Raw genomic sequence first — 18,003 nt, 5'->3', positions numbered from 1 at the left:
ATATATGTAAGTATTGTAATCACGAAAACCAATAATATAATTATAATATGCTTATTATTATGAAGTACTCCTTAGTATTAATTTTACTCCCGATTTTGTGTTAAACGATACCGTTTTTACTTCTTAATTTAAACAGTAGTACGGTTACTAGTAATTAGTATAAGTATTAGTATCTATACTACTATAACAGTAATAGTATTAATAGCAATGGCGAATCTTAGAGGATATTTTTAATTCGTATACTGTTAAATAGCATATAAAAATTTATCGCTTTAATAATTACTTAAAATAAACAACATAAATGTTAACTATATAAAAATGTAACAAAAAAGCAATTAGAAAAATATTATTTTAAAGAAATGAAGCTTAAGGAGAGCGATTGCTCCTATCATCCTCCGTATCCGTCTCTTAATAGTAGTTAGTTAAACATATTCAGACTTAAATTTTCCCCCATATTTTTTAGACGATTTATTATATTTCAATGAAGTGCAGTAATTTCTCGCAGTAGAATAACCAATTAGCTATTTTTATTTCAAAATTCATATCATAAATTAAAAAATAAATAAATGTAGGTTAATTGTCTGTTAGAGATGCTTCCAAAACTAATAAAACGTGTTATTGATTTTTTCCGTGACAAATAATTCAAATAAATTAAGACCTTTTTCATCGCAGCAATAAATACCTTTTTGCGTCATTATTGATTTCGAAGTCAAGATTAAATTATTTTTAATTCTGAAACGACTTCATTCTTTTCCAAATAACCGAAGAAAGTCAAAATCCTAAGTAATAAAAAAGAACTTTTAAAAGATGAAATGAAACACATCGAACGATTATTCCGTACAAATGAATTTGATTATCACTGAGGAAATATATTTACAGTACTCGGTATATTCAGTAGAACTTCGTTATACCGAACGCGATGAGTTAATTCTAGGCCATACACGTCCAGTATGGGGATTTACATGTTAATTCGAATTCGTTAAGACGAAACCTCTACGTTATATATACAGTTTTCTTTTTTAATTTAACAGATCCTTTATACGAAAATGTCAAACAAAAAAAATCAGATAATCTATTAAAAAACAGCTTTTTATTATAACATTATAATGACCTGCATATCATTTTATTTACATACTGTATGTACAATATTTCAATTATCCGAAACAAAATTAATACAACAAAAAGGACAGCTATTAAAAATGCAATGGATATATTTTCAAATACAATCATATCACTAATTAACAGTATAATTAATAAACTGTGTTGATCACACATATTGTTCACAAAACAACGAGCTTTTGATTTACACATTTGAAAAACTGAAAGAAACTGTTTGAGTGAAAAATGAAATGCATAAAATTTATAAAATTTACATTAAACGTTAGCAATACAATTTCTTTAAATTCATTTGAAGATTAAAATTTATTTAATTTCTTTTTTTTCTATCCAGTTTCTTCTTTAGGGTTTCTGTGTCTACATGAAAGAAATCTTGAAGATATTTAATGGCTTTCCAAGATCCGACTGCCGATACAACTAAACAATTTCTTTCTCCATTTCTAACAGTTACATTCTTTAAATCAACTAGTGACCATAAAATATTCCCTAAAACTTCAGATTTTTTGTTTCTTGGGCCAGGAATTATTTTAGCCAAGATCTTAACAGGTTCTAATTCTATTAATTCATCAGGTTCATTACATTCTTTAGACTGACAGAGTACTGATGAATTACCAGTTGCAGCCAAAATATCGTAAGTATCTTTAGCGTAGGAAATGATCCAAGTTAAATTTTTGGGTAGAGAATAATTATTTCTAACAGATTTTAAAAAATCCAAGCATAAATTAACGATATTGCTCTTTTTTACATTTGAACCTGCATTATTTGCTTTTCTTAAATTATAATTATTCTGTAAGATAAGTGGAAAATATTCTGAAAGCCAAATTTCATTTTCTGGTTTGAATTCTTTCTTTTTGCTCATCCACTGACCAATTAATCTGTAAGCTGATGTTATTACATTTGGAGAAATTGAATAGTTAGACAGATCAAGTTTATCTTCGGTAGTAAATTTTGGAAATGTACTTATTGTGGATTGTAAATGATTATCTAAAATTGTAATTATCGAAGTATGAAATGTTGTTTCTTTAACTTGTTTTGCTTTTAAATTGATCAGATATTTTCCAACTATCCACGGAAAGCTGAGATATCGAGTAGAATTGCTATTATAAGTAGTAATATACCATGCAGAAGCCTTCTTCAATACATCTTCGAATATCGTTGGATCTATCTCATCTGCATATTCTGAAATTCCAAATTCATGATGAAATTCTTTTCTAAAACGTCTCTGTAACGTTTCCACAGAGAGAACAATAAGCTTCTCAACATCGGAAGCATCATTCCTCTCGGCGTGTAGTTCGTGAAGTTTTCTAAAAGCACCAGAAATGATTTCAGTTTCTGTTTGAATTCCATATTTCTGCATCAAAATTTGAAGAAAATGATTGTAGTTTCGTCGAGAGATTTTTGCAGATTCTTCATACTTTTCCCATCCAGGATAAATTAAATCAGGGTCAATCTAAAATATAGAATTTTATTGTTAGAATTTATCATATGATTATATTAGTTCCAAGAAATATTTTAAAAAGATTTTTAGATATATTTTGATGTAATAAATCTCATATAATTTAAACAGTTAAATACTTTTGTTTCAAGCATTTAATACATGAATAACTTAAATTAGTCACCTGCAATTTAATTATTTCCTGTTTAATAGATGTAGTTTTCTGTACATATGTTCTACAATATCTATATAAATCTCCTAGAGCACGTTCCGAACGGTAAGTGTATTTTTCTGTTCCTCTTTCCATAAAATCTGGATATCTATAAGGCTTCTCATCGCATGTTAGAGGTTCCAGATGGCCAGTCTTCACATAATCTAATGCCAGAGAGAATTTTCGAGCAATCTGTTTGCATATTGGAAAATTTATGCCACATCGATCTGAAATTGCCAAGTGAGCATTTCCAATTGTACCAATTTCATCATTTTTAATATATTCTTTCAAAATTTCGGCTGCTTTACGTACCTATGAAATAAGGAATTTTAATTTTGTCTAACTAATTAAATCGATTTAATTAAAAATTTTTTTTTCTATAACTTACATTGAATAAAGCATGTGATTGCTTATCTTCATCAGGAGAAGGAAAGTTTTCTGGTTCTCTGTTATGTGAAAAAAACAATTCTTTCTTCCAAATAACAGCATATTCATCTCCATCCAGATCAGAACCTGTTATAAAAGACAATATTGAAAAATATTGATCGATTATTAATAATTTATTATATAATAATAATAAATACTGTCTAAAGCTAAGAATTAAATACTGTGAAGTCTCATTGCTTCAAATTCCAAGAAACCCCAAAAAATTATCAGTGTCTAACAACGTAAAAAATTAAGAAGCAATGCAATTTATTGACTCTTAAAATTTAAACACAAACATTGTAAAATTTCACGTTTTTCACGAATTTCATATAATAGGTTTATTAAAACAGGTTGAAAGTATTATAAAAAATATTAGAATTCTGTGCAGTGACAGTTGGTATTTCATAAAAATTCTATTACCGATTAAAAAACAGGTAAATACACAATAACATAGTTAATACACCAAGACAGACTAGTTAATGTGTTTGAAGCCAGCTTTCTTATATTAATACAGTATAACAGGGATCTTAATCTGAAATCTTATTCGATTTATATGATTTTAGGAAAAACTGTCTAGCGACCCTGGAATAATTCTCACAATAAAAACGTTCGCTGTATCATATGCTGAATTCCTAATAGGGTTTCTCACATTTCCCGGTCTTTTGCTTGTCCCGGAATTCCGGGATAAAAGTGAACTGTTTCCCGGGATCCCGGGACAAAATTGATTATTTTTAAGATATACAAAATATCATGAAATCAAATGATATAATTATTTTTCGTTTTTTAAAGTAATTTAATACGTTCTGCAACCTCCAAAATCATATTAATAATGCTGTGTAATATATATATTAAAAATTACCTTTGAATTACGTAGAAATTTTCACAAATAGAAAAAATTTATTAAAGTTTGCTGGAAACTGCATACAACAACAAAAAATGACTTTGAATTGAGTTGAAAATTTAAAGAAAAATGAATTTAGATCAAACTTCTAACTTAGAAGGTAATTTTTAATTTTTTAAATAAAATATAATACAAAATATTGTAAATTTTTATAAGATCAAACTTCTAACTTAGAAGGTAATTTTTGATTTTTTAAATAAAATATAATACAAAATATTGTAAATGTTTATAAGATTTTAAAAAGCAAAGATGGTCGATACTCCGATCACTCAATCTAATTCTTATTTTAGTAATGAAAAGTCTTGCTACCGAGAATGCCTTTTCCGATTCATTTTGATGTGATTGGAATCGTGTTTAATGCATTTAAGAGAAGACAAATATTATGTGTTTTTCATCTGTATCCTGAAAGATTTCTAGTTCGTTTTTGAGATTGTAGTACTTCTTTTGTTCCCTAGTATTCTTGATTTGTCTACCTCGACTACTTTAATAGAAACATCATAGCCCAATAATTCGGCAGTTCGTTTGTCTTTAATAATCAGATTATGAAGAAAAACTTCATACTCGCTGACTTCGTACTCGTTTGATCCTTGCCCAATTCGCACAACTTGGCGTTACGCAGTCATTGAAGCTACTGGGCATGGTTAAAAATTAAGACAGCATAAGCACAATTATTCCAGATATTACTGGTAAAGAATTTTGAGAGTCCTGCCACAAATAAGCTACGTATTGATTATTGACCATTTGTGACTGCCATAACGAGCAAAAATTAAAAAAAAAAAAAAAACTAATAAGTAGGTTTAAAATTAATAAATACAAATGTATTCTGACAGTTTATGAGTTAATTATACTTTCTATTTGCAAAATTTCCTCAACCTTAACGTAAAATAAGAAAAAAGTGAATTTTTAAGAAATTTGCGGGATTTCCCGGGTTAAAAAAACAACCGGGATCCCGGAATCCCGTTTGAGAAACCCTAATTCCTAATAAGGTTGCACGATATCTAAAATTTTGACATTGATGGCAAACATCGCAAACAAGACATTATTAGTAGTAAATACAGTAGCTCCCAATAACGATAAAAAAGTCAGCTATTCTTTATAAAAATCCAGCAACGAGTTGCTTAACTTTCCCGGCAACATTTAAAACTGCTGTGTGGGTGCCATATGTTATGATATTTTATTATTAAAAACTTTTTATATTTTTAATTATTATAAAATGATAAAAAGCTTAATTTTGATGATCGAGATCCTACTCGAGATATGAAACACGACTCCCCTTTATCTTTCTACCCCTCGACCTTTAACCACCAAAATTTAATAGAATCAATCCCTCTAATACACAAACATACCTGCAAAATTTCGGAAATTTTCGTCAAACAGCACGGGAGTTATTAAGCATCAAAGAGGATGAACAAAATCGTACCACACACTAACATCCATACACAAAAGAATCTAGGAATTTTTTTGCATTTCGAGGTTTCAATGTCCAAAAATGTAAAAGTCTTGGGGGGGTCATTTTTTGACCGAACACTACACTTTCCTTCTGTTATATCTGTTACGGACAAAGTGATTAATCGGGCATTATGAATAATGACCAAAAAGGGCGCGCAGTGTGATAAATATTGATTCATTTATCAAATTGACCGGTCATTATGAATATTGACCGGTCACTTTGCCCGACTACCACCTAGTCGGGCAAAGTGATAATAATACGTTGAGGAGTGATCATCCGACATATGCTAGCCAATCGGCACTCAGTCGCGTGTGTGTATCGTGTTTAATACCGAATTTTAAATTTGATTAAAAAAACTCCACTTATTTCATTTAGAAATATTTATTTTTTGTGAATTAGTTTAAAGTACTATTAACTGACATTCTTCCGGTAAGTTAGAAGTAACTTCCATTTTTGACTCTCACTTTTTCTATCATTAACAAATATGCTGATTTTGTAAAAATTTAATTGTTTTCACCTTTTTCTGCTATTAACTCGTTTAATTGGTTGTTCATGTCACTTAATGATTCCTCCATAATCGTTACTTTTGTCAAAGAAAAAAGATTAACTACTGGTCACATAAATTTAAAATTCGGTACTAAATGCAATACGCATGCGCAACTAACATGTAAGTTCTGATTGGCTAGCGTATGTCGGATGATCACTTCTCAACTTGTGTTATCATCACTTTGCCCGACTAGGTGGTAGCAGTATTCATAATGACCGGTCAATTTGATAAACTATTGAAATTTATTACAATGCCCGATTTTGTTGGTCATTATTCATAATGCCCGTATTAATCACTTTGTCCATAACATATCAATATAAAACAGCCGGGAAAATAAAAATAAACATTATTTCAAACCGTAACAATGTTCGTTTACAAAATCTATAAAACAGTTAATGCGCGACATGGAATCCTAGAATTCAGAGCGCTAAAGGGGTCATTTTAATATTACATAAGGAGTATTTATAATTGTAAAAACATAATTTTTAGACACTTTTCATAAGGACGCTTTGCATGGGGAACCAAAAGGATAGCGTGTTTAAAACTATTACGAAAAATTGATATTTCTCGATGTTTCAAAAAAACTTGAAGTTAATAAATTAATATATTTACAAATCTATCTTATTTCACGCATCTGAAATCTATAGCTTGAAGTAAATATAAAAATGTGCATTAATTTTGTTTTGTCTCATAACATATTCAAAAAACATAATTTAACAACTAATTAATATATATGTGGTACGATCCAAAAGTTCTGGGAATGCAGTAATCTACGACAACAAAAGCATGTATTTGAAGTTACAGCGTATGAAATGGATTCTACCAAACCACCTCTACGTGTTCACCTATGTCATGTGATTAAACCGCGAGCGCTGCTGTTTTTTTCCGGAGATAGTTACCTTTGTCCTGCGACGTAATCAAAGTGGAGTTTTAAGAACAACCTCCAACATTAAATTTTGTCAGCGTTCAGATAAAACACCTACGGAGATTTTAAAATTGCTAAGAAAGGTGTACGGTGATTCTACGGTGAAAGGTCACGGTGAAGTCGAAATGTTGGAGGTTGTTCTTGAAACTCCACTTTGATTACGTCGCAGGACAAAGGTAACTATCTCCGGAAAAAAACAGCAGCGCTGGCGGTTTAATCACATGACATGGGTGAAATTAACCTGAACACGTAGAGGTGGTTTGGTAGAATCCATTTCATACGCTGTAACTTCAAATACATGCTTTTGTTGTCGTAGATTACTGCATTCCCCGAACTTTTGGATCGTACCACGTATATGTATTATACACACGAAGATCATGCAAAGCTTGTGTGATTTTCGTATGATCAGTTCCTTAAGATAATTGTTGAAATTTTCTTCATATAAGCCTACGGTATGTTTTATAATTGATAGATTATATATAAAAAGTATAAGCTGTAATAAATAATCATATATAGAATAAGCTCGTGGATTTAACTAATTTAACTATATACTTATTAAAAATCCATACAAATTTCAAATAAAAATACAAGTCTTTTATTATGATTCTCTAATTGCTCCGATTATAGATTTGGAAATTTAATAGCATGTTTTGATATACGAAACGAACATATTTATCTTAGATATTTGTTACCACGAAGATAAAAAATTATTTAATTAATAAATATGATTATCTATTATTTTTTAGTTTTTGTCTGATGTGTAAAATTTACTTTCAAAAAACTGAATATTTTGATCTATTCTTTTGTACTCTATTTTAGTACATAATTACCTTGAGTATTAGATTATTGTTACAGTAATTTAAAAATATTAAATATTAAAAATCATTATAAGCAATACGAATAATTATACCAGCCATCTCATCTGGATGAGGTCGGCTCCCTTTCTGTGGAAATACTATACAGTCTACAATGTGATGTAAAGAAGGAACATCAACAGCTTCTAACAACCGAATATCTCCAGGTTGAATGCAAGGATTTTTTGTAACTAATACTTGACCTGAAATATTATACATTAATTAAAATAACAAGTAACTTACTTTTAATTATATTTCAGTTTGTAAAGATACTCTACCAGTTTTAATTATGGTTTCTGTACTACTTTCTTGATCTAAAATATCTTTCGTATATTGTATGAATACTTGGCCATATTCAAGAGTGGCTGTTTCGTCTAGAACTCCAAACATAGTCCGTCCTTCATTGGGATTTATGGATAATCTAGCTTTCATCTTAATATCCTCTGAAATAATTAGTGATTGCTTACAGTATAATAAACAATATGCTAAAGAATATACATAAAATAAAGTGAATACTCACGAATCGCTTTTTCTCGAAAACATAGTAATAGTCCACGAAAGAATGGATCTCCTGTCAAACCAATTCCTACATTTACCATTTCTTTAAATTCTGTCATAGTTTTTAGAGTCAATTTAAAAGTAAGATATTCTGCAGCTTTTTCATCATCCGTTAAAATATCTGTTATCGTTGAAAGCATTTCTTCTTGTAATCTCATAAATACTTCATTAGGAACGCCTGCTTGATTCAGGATGTTAATCATTGGACGATTTAATTGAACAGGTACTAAATAAAATAAAATATAAATTTATTCAATTTAGTAAAGCAGTTGTTCGCTACTGTCATTAAATATTTTATATTAAAAATAACTATATAAGAATTTATTTAGGAATTGGAGCTATAATTTTCAAACTTTTCTAGTAATTAGCGCAATAAAAATTCACTAATCTGACAGTAGATAACCCGAAATTGTCCGATCCTGCTTGCCAGTATTTTGTGAATCGAAATTTGTTTAGGGCACTCAGTGCGCTAAAGATCCAGGGCGGAAATCGAGATGGGGTGATCCGCGCAAGTTGCTATATATCGAGAGGTCGAGAGCGATGTGATCAACAAATATTAAGAGAAAAAACGAACTTCGTCAAGACCGTCGTATGGAGCAGAAACACTGGCGATCCGATCCCGACAGATGAAACAGTCGTCGCAAGGATAACTACGACTCAGATGCCTAAGGAATGTAATTTGGTAAACTATACATAGTTTACATTGTATATATCACCCGGAATATACATTCATAAGCATTAATTTGGCCCATATCTCAGGAAGTAATTGTATTAAGTTTTACGCTGTTCTGATCAGCATGAAACTTAATACAAATGCAACAACAACTGAAAAGCAAATATTTTATTTAAATTACGTCAAACAAAAACACAAGAAAAGTATTGTGCATTGTCATAAATTTGGTTGCATAAAAAAATGATTAATATGGCTCATGGTTGTCATATGTACACGCTGCACAATGAATAATATGAAAAACCCGGTACAATAACTGGTCAAATGACAAAATTTAAAAAATGTGCTTTTTACAGTTTTTGTATCTTTTGATCTTGAAGTGACCATAAATCGCTTAATGCAATTACAGTCATAATACAGAGGAAATGTGCTAATGTTGCTAGAGAAAGATAATTCTTGTATTTTTCTTTAAAGTCTTGTATAAGAAGAGCAATGTTTGTTGCTAGGACATGCAAGACAACATCGTATAATTTTCAGTTTTATAAAAATCTGAAGATTGTAAATGTGAAATGAGTCAAAGTGAATAAAACACTTTTTAGCTGGTTTAAAATGCATTATATAATGCAAATTTTATTATTCCTATGCAACAGTATAAAGTTTTAAATACAGGGTGATCTAACTAAAGTTTACATTTCAAAAAGATATAACTTGGAAACAAATCAGCAGAATGACTGTAATTTAAAGAAGATTTCTGTAGTGATGGAATTTTATTTGAAAAAAAGCTAGTTACAAAAAAGTCCACTAGGGCGGTAAATGGCGCTGCAACACCATAGTGAATAACTCAAAATGTCTGAAAACATACGATACATACCGCATGCTGTGTTGTTACGCAACAGCATGCTCGATATGCTGGCCGCCAAAACTGAGTGCATTTAACGTGAGATTTGGCAATTTTAGCTGTTACCGATAATGGAAGCCAGTATATCGATCAAGTGGTTGCATGATCACACAGTGTCTCAGAATTTACGATACCGTGTGTATCGCAAGTTTTGACACATTTTGAGTTATTCGTTAGGTATACTAGCACCACTTACTGCCCTACAGGACATTTTTGTGACTAACTTTGTTTTGAAATAAAATTCCATCACCACAGAAGTCTTCGTGTAAAATATAGTCATTCTACTGATTAATTCCCGGGTTACATCTCTGAAATGTAACCTTTAATTATGAACACTCTGGATTTATTTTCAAAATAGATAAAAACTAAAAATTTTAAAAACATTTGATATTTTTGAGATTTCAGATTTTTCTAGAAACTTGCCCACTGACACTTTCGAATGCAGTGTCATTTTTCTGTGAGAAGTCTGATTCTACTCAAACATTTCATCTCAGTAGACTGGTTAGTAAGGCTTTATCATAACATAGCATTATCATACAGATATTCAGTTAACATTGTTTGTCCAAATTTATTTTAATCACTTACCAGCTTGGCTTTTCTTTATTATTTCAAGCTGATTAGATGGACTGTCAAATTTTTTCATACTTTTTCTAAACACAATCTTCAAACCTACGTCTCCCAACGTCGGATCCGTAACCAGCATTCCTTTATAACCTGCATATCTGATTTGAAAAGCAGACGGAACTTTTTTCAATTCCAACTTCTCACTAACCTACAAAAATATGATAAATGAAATTTTAAATGTATTACTTTATAACATTTGAATATGCAATAATATACTATATATAGTCTTTCAAAAGCAACTGGTGTTTTGAAACATCTATAATTTTCTTATATATATACTGTATATATAAAGAAATAATTGTCAAAACGCTTCTTGACAAATGTAACAATTACTCGGTTATTACTTTGTCAAGAAACAACTGACAATCATATTTCCGCTCAAGAGGGATTTTTGAATTGAAATTTGTATTTCAATTCAAAAATCAAAAAAATCAAGACTTTCGATGCAAACCGGAAGTCGTGTTATTTCAATTCAAAAATTTTCCCCTGAAAGGTGTTAGATAGATGACCGGAACGACTCTATTGTAAAAGGAAAAGTATAATGTACAGAGGCAAGTCGCTACTAATTTGAGGTAGAGAGCATATATTTTAAATTAAATTAATTAAAAATATGATTAAAGATTGCAGCTCGGCATTGTGACGATGTCACAATAAATAATTACTATTACATTTTTGTATGAATAACGAGAAAAGGTAGAGCCGAAGTGTTTTAATTAATATCTCGAACTGACGACTTGTAGTTTCCTGGCTGTTTTTCCTTCTTTGGCAGGCCTAGGAGTGCTATTTCCCCTTTGAAAAAGTGAGAAAAGTGAGTTGAAATACAGAAAAAAAGTGAATAAAAAGTGAGTGCAATAGTGACAAAACAAAGTGAAAACACAGAAGGAAAACTCAGCAAAATAGCGGTAAAAATTGTTATTTTCTTTTTATTCTGTTACGGTTAAACACATTTTAAAAATTTCTGTATATACTGTAATATAGTAGCCACTCGTTATATCGCGTTTTTTTGGTCCCCCAAATTTTAAAAGCATTTGAGTCAATTAATTTTAAATTACCAATTGCCACTGAATTTCTATTTGCAACGAAATACGAGAAAGAGCTAAATATGCAGAACAGGTGGATAGATCGATTGTCATTTGTTTCCTTTTGATATAAAAGTTGTTTATTTATTAGTTTTAAGTACAGTCTCCTCGTTTACAAGTTTCTGTGAATTCGAAATTTCATACCTTTATGTGAATTAACGGTATTGCGTCAATTCACATAAAGGTGTGAAATTTCGAATTCACCGCATAATGTGTAAGGAAAAGATCTCTTTAATTCTGAACGAAAACTTTAAAATTTTTATACAGTAGTAACTTTATTTTGCTTTTTAGAGAATTTTTACTCTAATTTTATAAGTTTTGATGTTCTATTATATATTCAATATTTATTTTTTTAAATTTTCAATTACAGTATTTATAATTTTTATTGAAAAATATAAACTACACGAATTTCTAATAAGCGATTTATATAGTACTGTATAATAAAATCGCAATTGATGTTTTGTTTTTATATCGACAGTATTTGTCTTTCAATGTCATTCTTAAAGAAACAATAATGCTAAATGGGCGTTCATGGTTTCGTATGGGCGTTCGATGTTTACGTAAACGTCAATTAATTCGATATAACCTACGAATAAAATTCAGGATTGAAAAACTAAGCTTATTTTATATCAGAAACACTTGCTGATGAAAGAATAGCGATTCCATAGCATGTATAATCTGTTCAGTAAAAGCCCAGAATTTTTATTACTCGGTTATATCGCGTTTTTTTTTCTGTCTCCCGATAACCAGTGGCTTCTGTATTTCAAGTAAACCATGAATACTTGAAAAGTCTTTGGCTTCTGTAAATAATCAGTCATGAAAGATGATGTTCTTTTATTAAGATTATTCTGCATGTTATCAGCTTCCTTCTTTTTCGCTTCCTCTTGCTTTTGAACACTTAACACTAATAAGCATCACAAGTGCTGCTTGTACTTCATTCATGTTCTTGCTGTTAATAGCCTTCTCCAGTTTTTTTGTTTGCTGCTTCTAACAAAACTTGGACTGTCGCATGTATTTCATTTTCTTCTACATTTTTCTGGTTTAAACTCAGTTGCAGTTCCATAATCTTCATGTTACGAACAGCTTTCTTTTGTTGTTCTTCAAAACATTTCTGTGCTCTTTTTTCCGTTTCTCTTATTCTTTTAACTTCTTTTCATTTTCCAATCGTTCTTGATAATTTCTATGCACCGAGGAAGCTAATTTCAGTCGTCCTTTGTAATAGGTACAAGGTGTGGGCTTTGGTCATACATGTTTAGTCTCTCCTTAACAATCAAAAGTGAATTAAGCATTCTTTCTAACACTGATGCTCTATCAGGAGAAAGTGCCCGGCATAAAATTGATCCTCTCTTTCATGGGAACGGGATTTTCGATGCTGATTTCACTAATTTGGCTATTCTCAGATATTTATCATTATCAGAAACTGTTTATTTTTTAATGCTTCGAGATGTGTAAATATTGATTTCCAAATAAAATAATAAATCTGAAATAAATATACTCCAAATAATATAAGTAAAATATTATTTTATTAATGATTTGGGAAGCGTGTGAAAATCTTTCTCACAAGCAATTACGTGTTGTACTTTTTACAACACTTCGAATATTTTAATTTATTTGGTAAATTTTATAAGTAAATATGAATTTACATTTTCGTTTACTTTTTTAGTCTCTCAATTAATGCACAATTATAATCGGCATAAGAGAAGATTAAAAAATGGATATTTCACAAGCAAAGTAATCACACATTTTATGAAAATAACACTTACTATATGGAATAATTATACTTGTAGTCAATTTAAACATACATTTATGGAAAGATGTAGATGTGATTTAACGTTAACAATATGCTATGAAATCATTAAAGTAATTTTATTAAACTCAAGTTTATGAATTATTTAAAGATAAATCAAGTAAAAAAATATTTTTGTAAACGAGAACTCCATAACCCGATTGTTAATTAAAACCAAATAATCTGCCAAATTATTGGGCTATAACCAGGATAACTAAATGGTCAGAAACGAAATCTTTTTTAGTGGTAGGAGGTTACGCTATCATCTCGTGTTAATTTTAATAATTATATATTTTGAATTTAAAAGCGGCAGCAGTGTTGTCAGCTTGAGAGATTAATCCCCCTGCGTAATGTGTTTTCCCCTGCAAAAAGACTTTAGTGATTTTCTTAGAAAACAGCCAAAACCGCGGGATGTTTAGAATACTTATTTTTAAACTCTGTAGAAGGAAATGCAATTCGGATAAGGTAGATTTTGGCAAATAATGAAAATATGGCATGAGTACATAACTTTACTCAACACTGGCTTCTGAATTTGTAATGAGAGGGATTTTTTAAGTGCATAAAAGATTTTTTTAAATACGTTAAATAAATTTTTGTTTCCTATAACCTAACGACACTGAGCCGGCAGTTGCAATTTTGAGTCTGCTCAGGGCTGCGTATTTTCTTCTAAAAAATTCTATTCCGATAGACCGATAATTCGGCAATTCGTTTGGCTTTAAAATTATTTTTGGTTTGTCCCACATCTTAATTAAGCACGTGAAAATGACCAAAAAAGTGAGAAAAGTGAGAAAATGACCTGAAAAGTGAGAAAAGTGAGTACAAGTGAGAAAAGTGAGCGACTCCGAAGCCTGTCTTTGGTGACATATTATCACAAATTTGGCTAACGCTGGTACACGACAATACCAGAAACTCGTGTTTCGCTTGGAAAACGGCAGGTTGAAGTCACGTCACAAAAAGACAAGGTTAACAAAACTGTGGTTGGTTAAAGCGTAACAGCTATCGATAGCATGGAACTCAGACGCATCTCAACCGATTAACCGTAGCGAAACCTACTTAACGTGGAGTAGAGAATAGCGATTTGTCTAAGGTTCGTTAACTGTCTTTCGCTAAAGAGACATCGAATGTCCGTGTATCGCTTTCGTTGAGTTATCGAAAGAGCTCAGAATAGGTCCCCAGGACTCGAACCATGGGTCCCCAGCACCAGGTTGTACCCCTCAGGAGAAGCAAGTTTATGTTTTTACCGTCTTGACACTACTAACCGTCATGAAAACGTTTATTGATAACACTGTTAACAAAACTTTTTAAAACTATTTAGAAAAATCCATAAAAAGACATGTTAATTAACATGGTCGAGTGGATAAAACCATACAATCCTTGAAAAATTTATAATACATGAACAGCCGACAGCTTTATTTTACTTTTTGAATATTAAAGTGAAGTTCAGAATTCTGAGACAACAGATATTTTTACAGAAGTGTAGAAGTCGAGATACTAATTTTTATTTTCGCAAATGAACCAAAAATTTATATGAAGACCTAATAGCATTTTTGAATTATAGTCATATTAAATAAACTTAAAACTGTTCAAAATAGATACAGATTTAGATATATTATTTATAATTATAATTATAATTATATACTCACGTTTTCTGCTAATTGTCTAGACATTTTGCCAACGCCATCTGAAAAGCAATAAGGTTTCCCTGTAACAGGATTGTTTCCGCCTTCAATATCGTCCTCTGTGATGACGTAACGGTCTTCTAAGGGAATCTTGACTGTGTCTTCTGTGTGAGAAAAACATTGTCCCAAACGAGCCATGTACTTGGAAATGCTCTTGGTTATCGAGAAATCTCCCATCCATGCTCGAATAGTATCTGTATTATTTCCTTTATCGTCTTCTGCATACATCCATATACCGTGATCTCTTATTTGAGAATTTGACCACGCCAAAAATTTGTAATGTCTTGTGCCTATTCTTATTCCCTCAATCACTGGAATAGTAACTGCAAAATCCAACAATCCATCTTCGCTATATTTTGCTGGTCCACTCAACTTTTTATTATCATCATCTCGAAAAGATACTCGGAGTACATAATCTGCGTTAAAATTTCTCAGAATTCTGTTACTGAACTGAAATTTAGGAGGATAAAACAAAGTTTTTGTTGGAGTCAAAACTACTCGTCGAATTGGTTTGGTATTGGGAGGAATTGTATATTCATTATCGTTTACATAAACCTGATCTCTCTTACAATACCAATGATACATTAATCTGATAGCATTTGGATAGTGACAAAGTATACCACGATCTGCAAATCTAATACATACTCCAGAGCTTTTGCCAAACAAATTGAATTTTCTTCGCATTGTTGTTCCAGCTGTTCGATGAAAGTTTTCCAACCTTCCCTGGTTTGTTCTAATAAGACAAAACTTCTAGTAAGTATAGCAAATAAATTATACGTGCAATCAAAATTACTCAGTTCAAAACTGGGCACATGCAAAACTTCTCTAGTAATTAATTCTATCGAACCATAGTGGATAGGCATTGCATTATTACATGAATGAAATCTACTAACTATTTCTTTCGCAAATTCTACATCTCGAATACGTAACGCCAAAACAGTTGATTTACCATGAATTTCTCTGTCCACAGAATAAAAAGTTAAAACTCTTTTTCCATTAGAATGAGCAACAGGCGGATATTTGATATCTAAGAAAAGTGAAGCAGAGTTTCTTTTTATACTTAAAATAATTCTTCGTATAGAACTATATTTTATTGCCAATAAAGTATTGTTCTTATCCAAAATGTTTACGCGGTATTTTATCTCCAATATTCGTATGTCATGATAGAAATTTGCTGAGAGCAATCCTTTTACATTTCTGTGAAATCTGTGAATTACATACTGTGTTTGAGAGATGAGAGTTCCATAATAAAAATTACTTAAGTCGACAGTTTTCGTGGTAAGCTACCTTAGTTTGATGAAAATATTCAGGTGTCACGAACGTTAACCAACAATTTGTGTTTACTCTACACCAATATGTTGTCAGCATATCAATTTCAGCAAACAGATCAGTAAATAAACGATCGCTAACGCATTCCACCTGGATAATATGCTCGTCAAATGAAGGTTTATCATCTTGCGTATCTGTCTTTTCCATTTCAACCCACTCCAGCACAGAGAATCCCCATTCCTGAAGACGATTCTCTAATGTCTGTCTAGAGATGACGGTAGTGGAATAACCTGATAATCTCGTAATTAGAAATTTCAGTCTCATATCTGGTTATCTGAAATATTAATAATAACAATATACAAAATATGTCTAAAACATACTGAAATAAACAGGCTACTTCAAGAAATGTTGTTATATTCACATTATTAAAGCAATATTAATTTAAATGAAACAGTAAATATTTGAGATAGTTAATTCACAACTTATTAGATACAGTGGAACCTCGCTTAACGAGCATAATTCGTTCCAGAGTCTTACTCGTAATGCGAAATACTCATTAAGCGAAACAATTTTCCAATAAAAATTAATGTAAAATACGATAATGCGTTCCACGCCGAAAAAATACTCAAATAATTTATGTATAACGTTTATTCAAAGAAAATTATACAATAAACATTGTTAAGGAGCGTGAATAATCTTTTCTTCTAGCGCCGAATGAACCAACCTGAAATGAGAATTCGATTCGCAGAAAACAAAAAATATCAGATAATAAACACACCAAACGATATGCCAAATTCTTGGATTACGTAAAGGCTATAATTAGAATATTAGAAATTAATTAATTTGACTAGAGGTAGGCAGTTATGCTTCCATCTCGTATTAAATTTAATAATTATAAATAATTAATTTTTAATTTAGACATTTCTGGAATTTAATTTGGAATCGGTCATTAAATTTAGTACGAGATGGAAGCATAACTGCCTACCTCTAGTCAAATTAATTAATTTCTAATATTTAATTATAGCCTTTACGTAGCTCAAGAATTTGGCATATCGTTTGGCATGTTTATTATATAACGGGCTATGGTTGTTGATGTTTATACGTAATACGTGTGATCACGAGTTTGGAAAAATGTGTGATCACAAGCGACACTAAGATGCTAGCTGAACGAGTGCTAAACACGGACTGATGGAGCATGCGCTCAATCCGGGACTTCCTTCTCCTGGCCACTCGTTATGCGAAATACTCGTTGTGCGAAGTTCCACTGTATAATTATTGTTACATCACATTATTTAATTACTAAGTAAACAATATTACACTACAATAATTTGTTAAATTAACTATCATATAATTATTAACTATATTCATTTATTACAAGTTTGTTATGAATTTATTACTACCTTTTCCCTCTGTATCTCGTAATGTCAACAATGAAATTCTTCCTTTTTCTTAGTTTAAAATTTTTAAAATAAATCTTTCGTTTACATAATCGTTTACAATGAATCTTTTAGCGAATAGAAAAAATCCAGCAACGAGTTGCTTAACATTCCCGACAACGTTTAAAACCATGTGGCG

General features: G+C 30.8%; 1 protein-coding gene across 1 annotated transcript; it reads right to left on the bottom strand.

The window, feature by feature from the left end:
* Nucleotides 1–1,802: 1,802 nt before the first annotated feature.
* On the bottom strand, nt 1,803–15,950 carry LOC136969670 (uncharacterized). The gene is made up of 9 exons (XM_067263954.1): nt 15,124–15,950; nt 10,577–10,763; nt 8,386–8,649; nt 8,144–8,308; nt 7,922–8,068; nt 3,151–3,275; nt 2,736–3,074; nt 1,844–2,566; nt 1,803–1,808 (listed from the first exon to the last, which is right to left on the bottom strand). The coding sequence occupies exons 1-9, from the start codon at nt 15,841–15,843 to the stop codon at nt 1,803–1,805; spliced, it is 2,676 nt and encodes an 891-aa protein (XP_067120055.1). The 5' UTR covers nt 15,844–15,950.
* Nucleotides 15,951–18,003: the final 2,053 nt, after the last annotated feature.

Source organism: Centruroides vittatus, unplaced genomic scaffold, assembly GCF_030686945.1.
Source record: "Centruroides vittatus isolate TY-2023 unplaced genomic scaffold, ASM3068694v2 contig_18, whole genome shotgun sequence".
Taxonomy (NCBI): domain Eukaryota; kingdom Metazoa; phylum Arthropoda; class Arachnida; order Scorpiones; family Buthidae; genus Centruroides; species Centruroides vittatus.
The sequence above is the reverse complement of the archived record's forward strand: the minus strand, read 5'-3'. Positions and strand labels throughout refer to the sequence as shown.

Excerpts from the sequence above, each read along its gene's own strand:
- LOC136969670 (XM_067263954.1), bottom strand. The coding sequence starts at position 15,843 with ATGCGAAGAAAATTCAATTTGTTTGGCAAAAGCTCTGGAGTATGTATT. Across the intron at positions 8,069-8,143 it reads AGAAACCATAATTAAAACTG|GTCAAGTATTAGTTACAAAA; the intron begins GTAGAGTATCTT and ends ATAATATTTCAG. Across the intron at positions 3,075-3,150 it reads AATCACATGCTTTATTCAAT|GTACGTAAAGCAGCCGAAAT; the intron begins GTAAGTTATAGA and ends CTTATTTCATAG.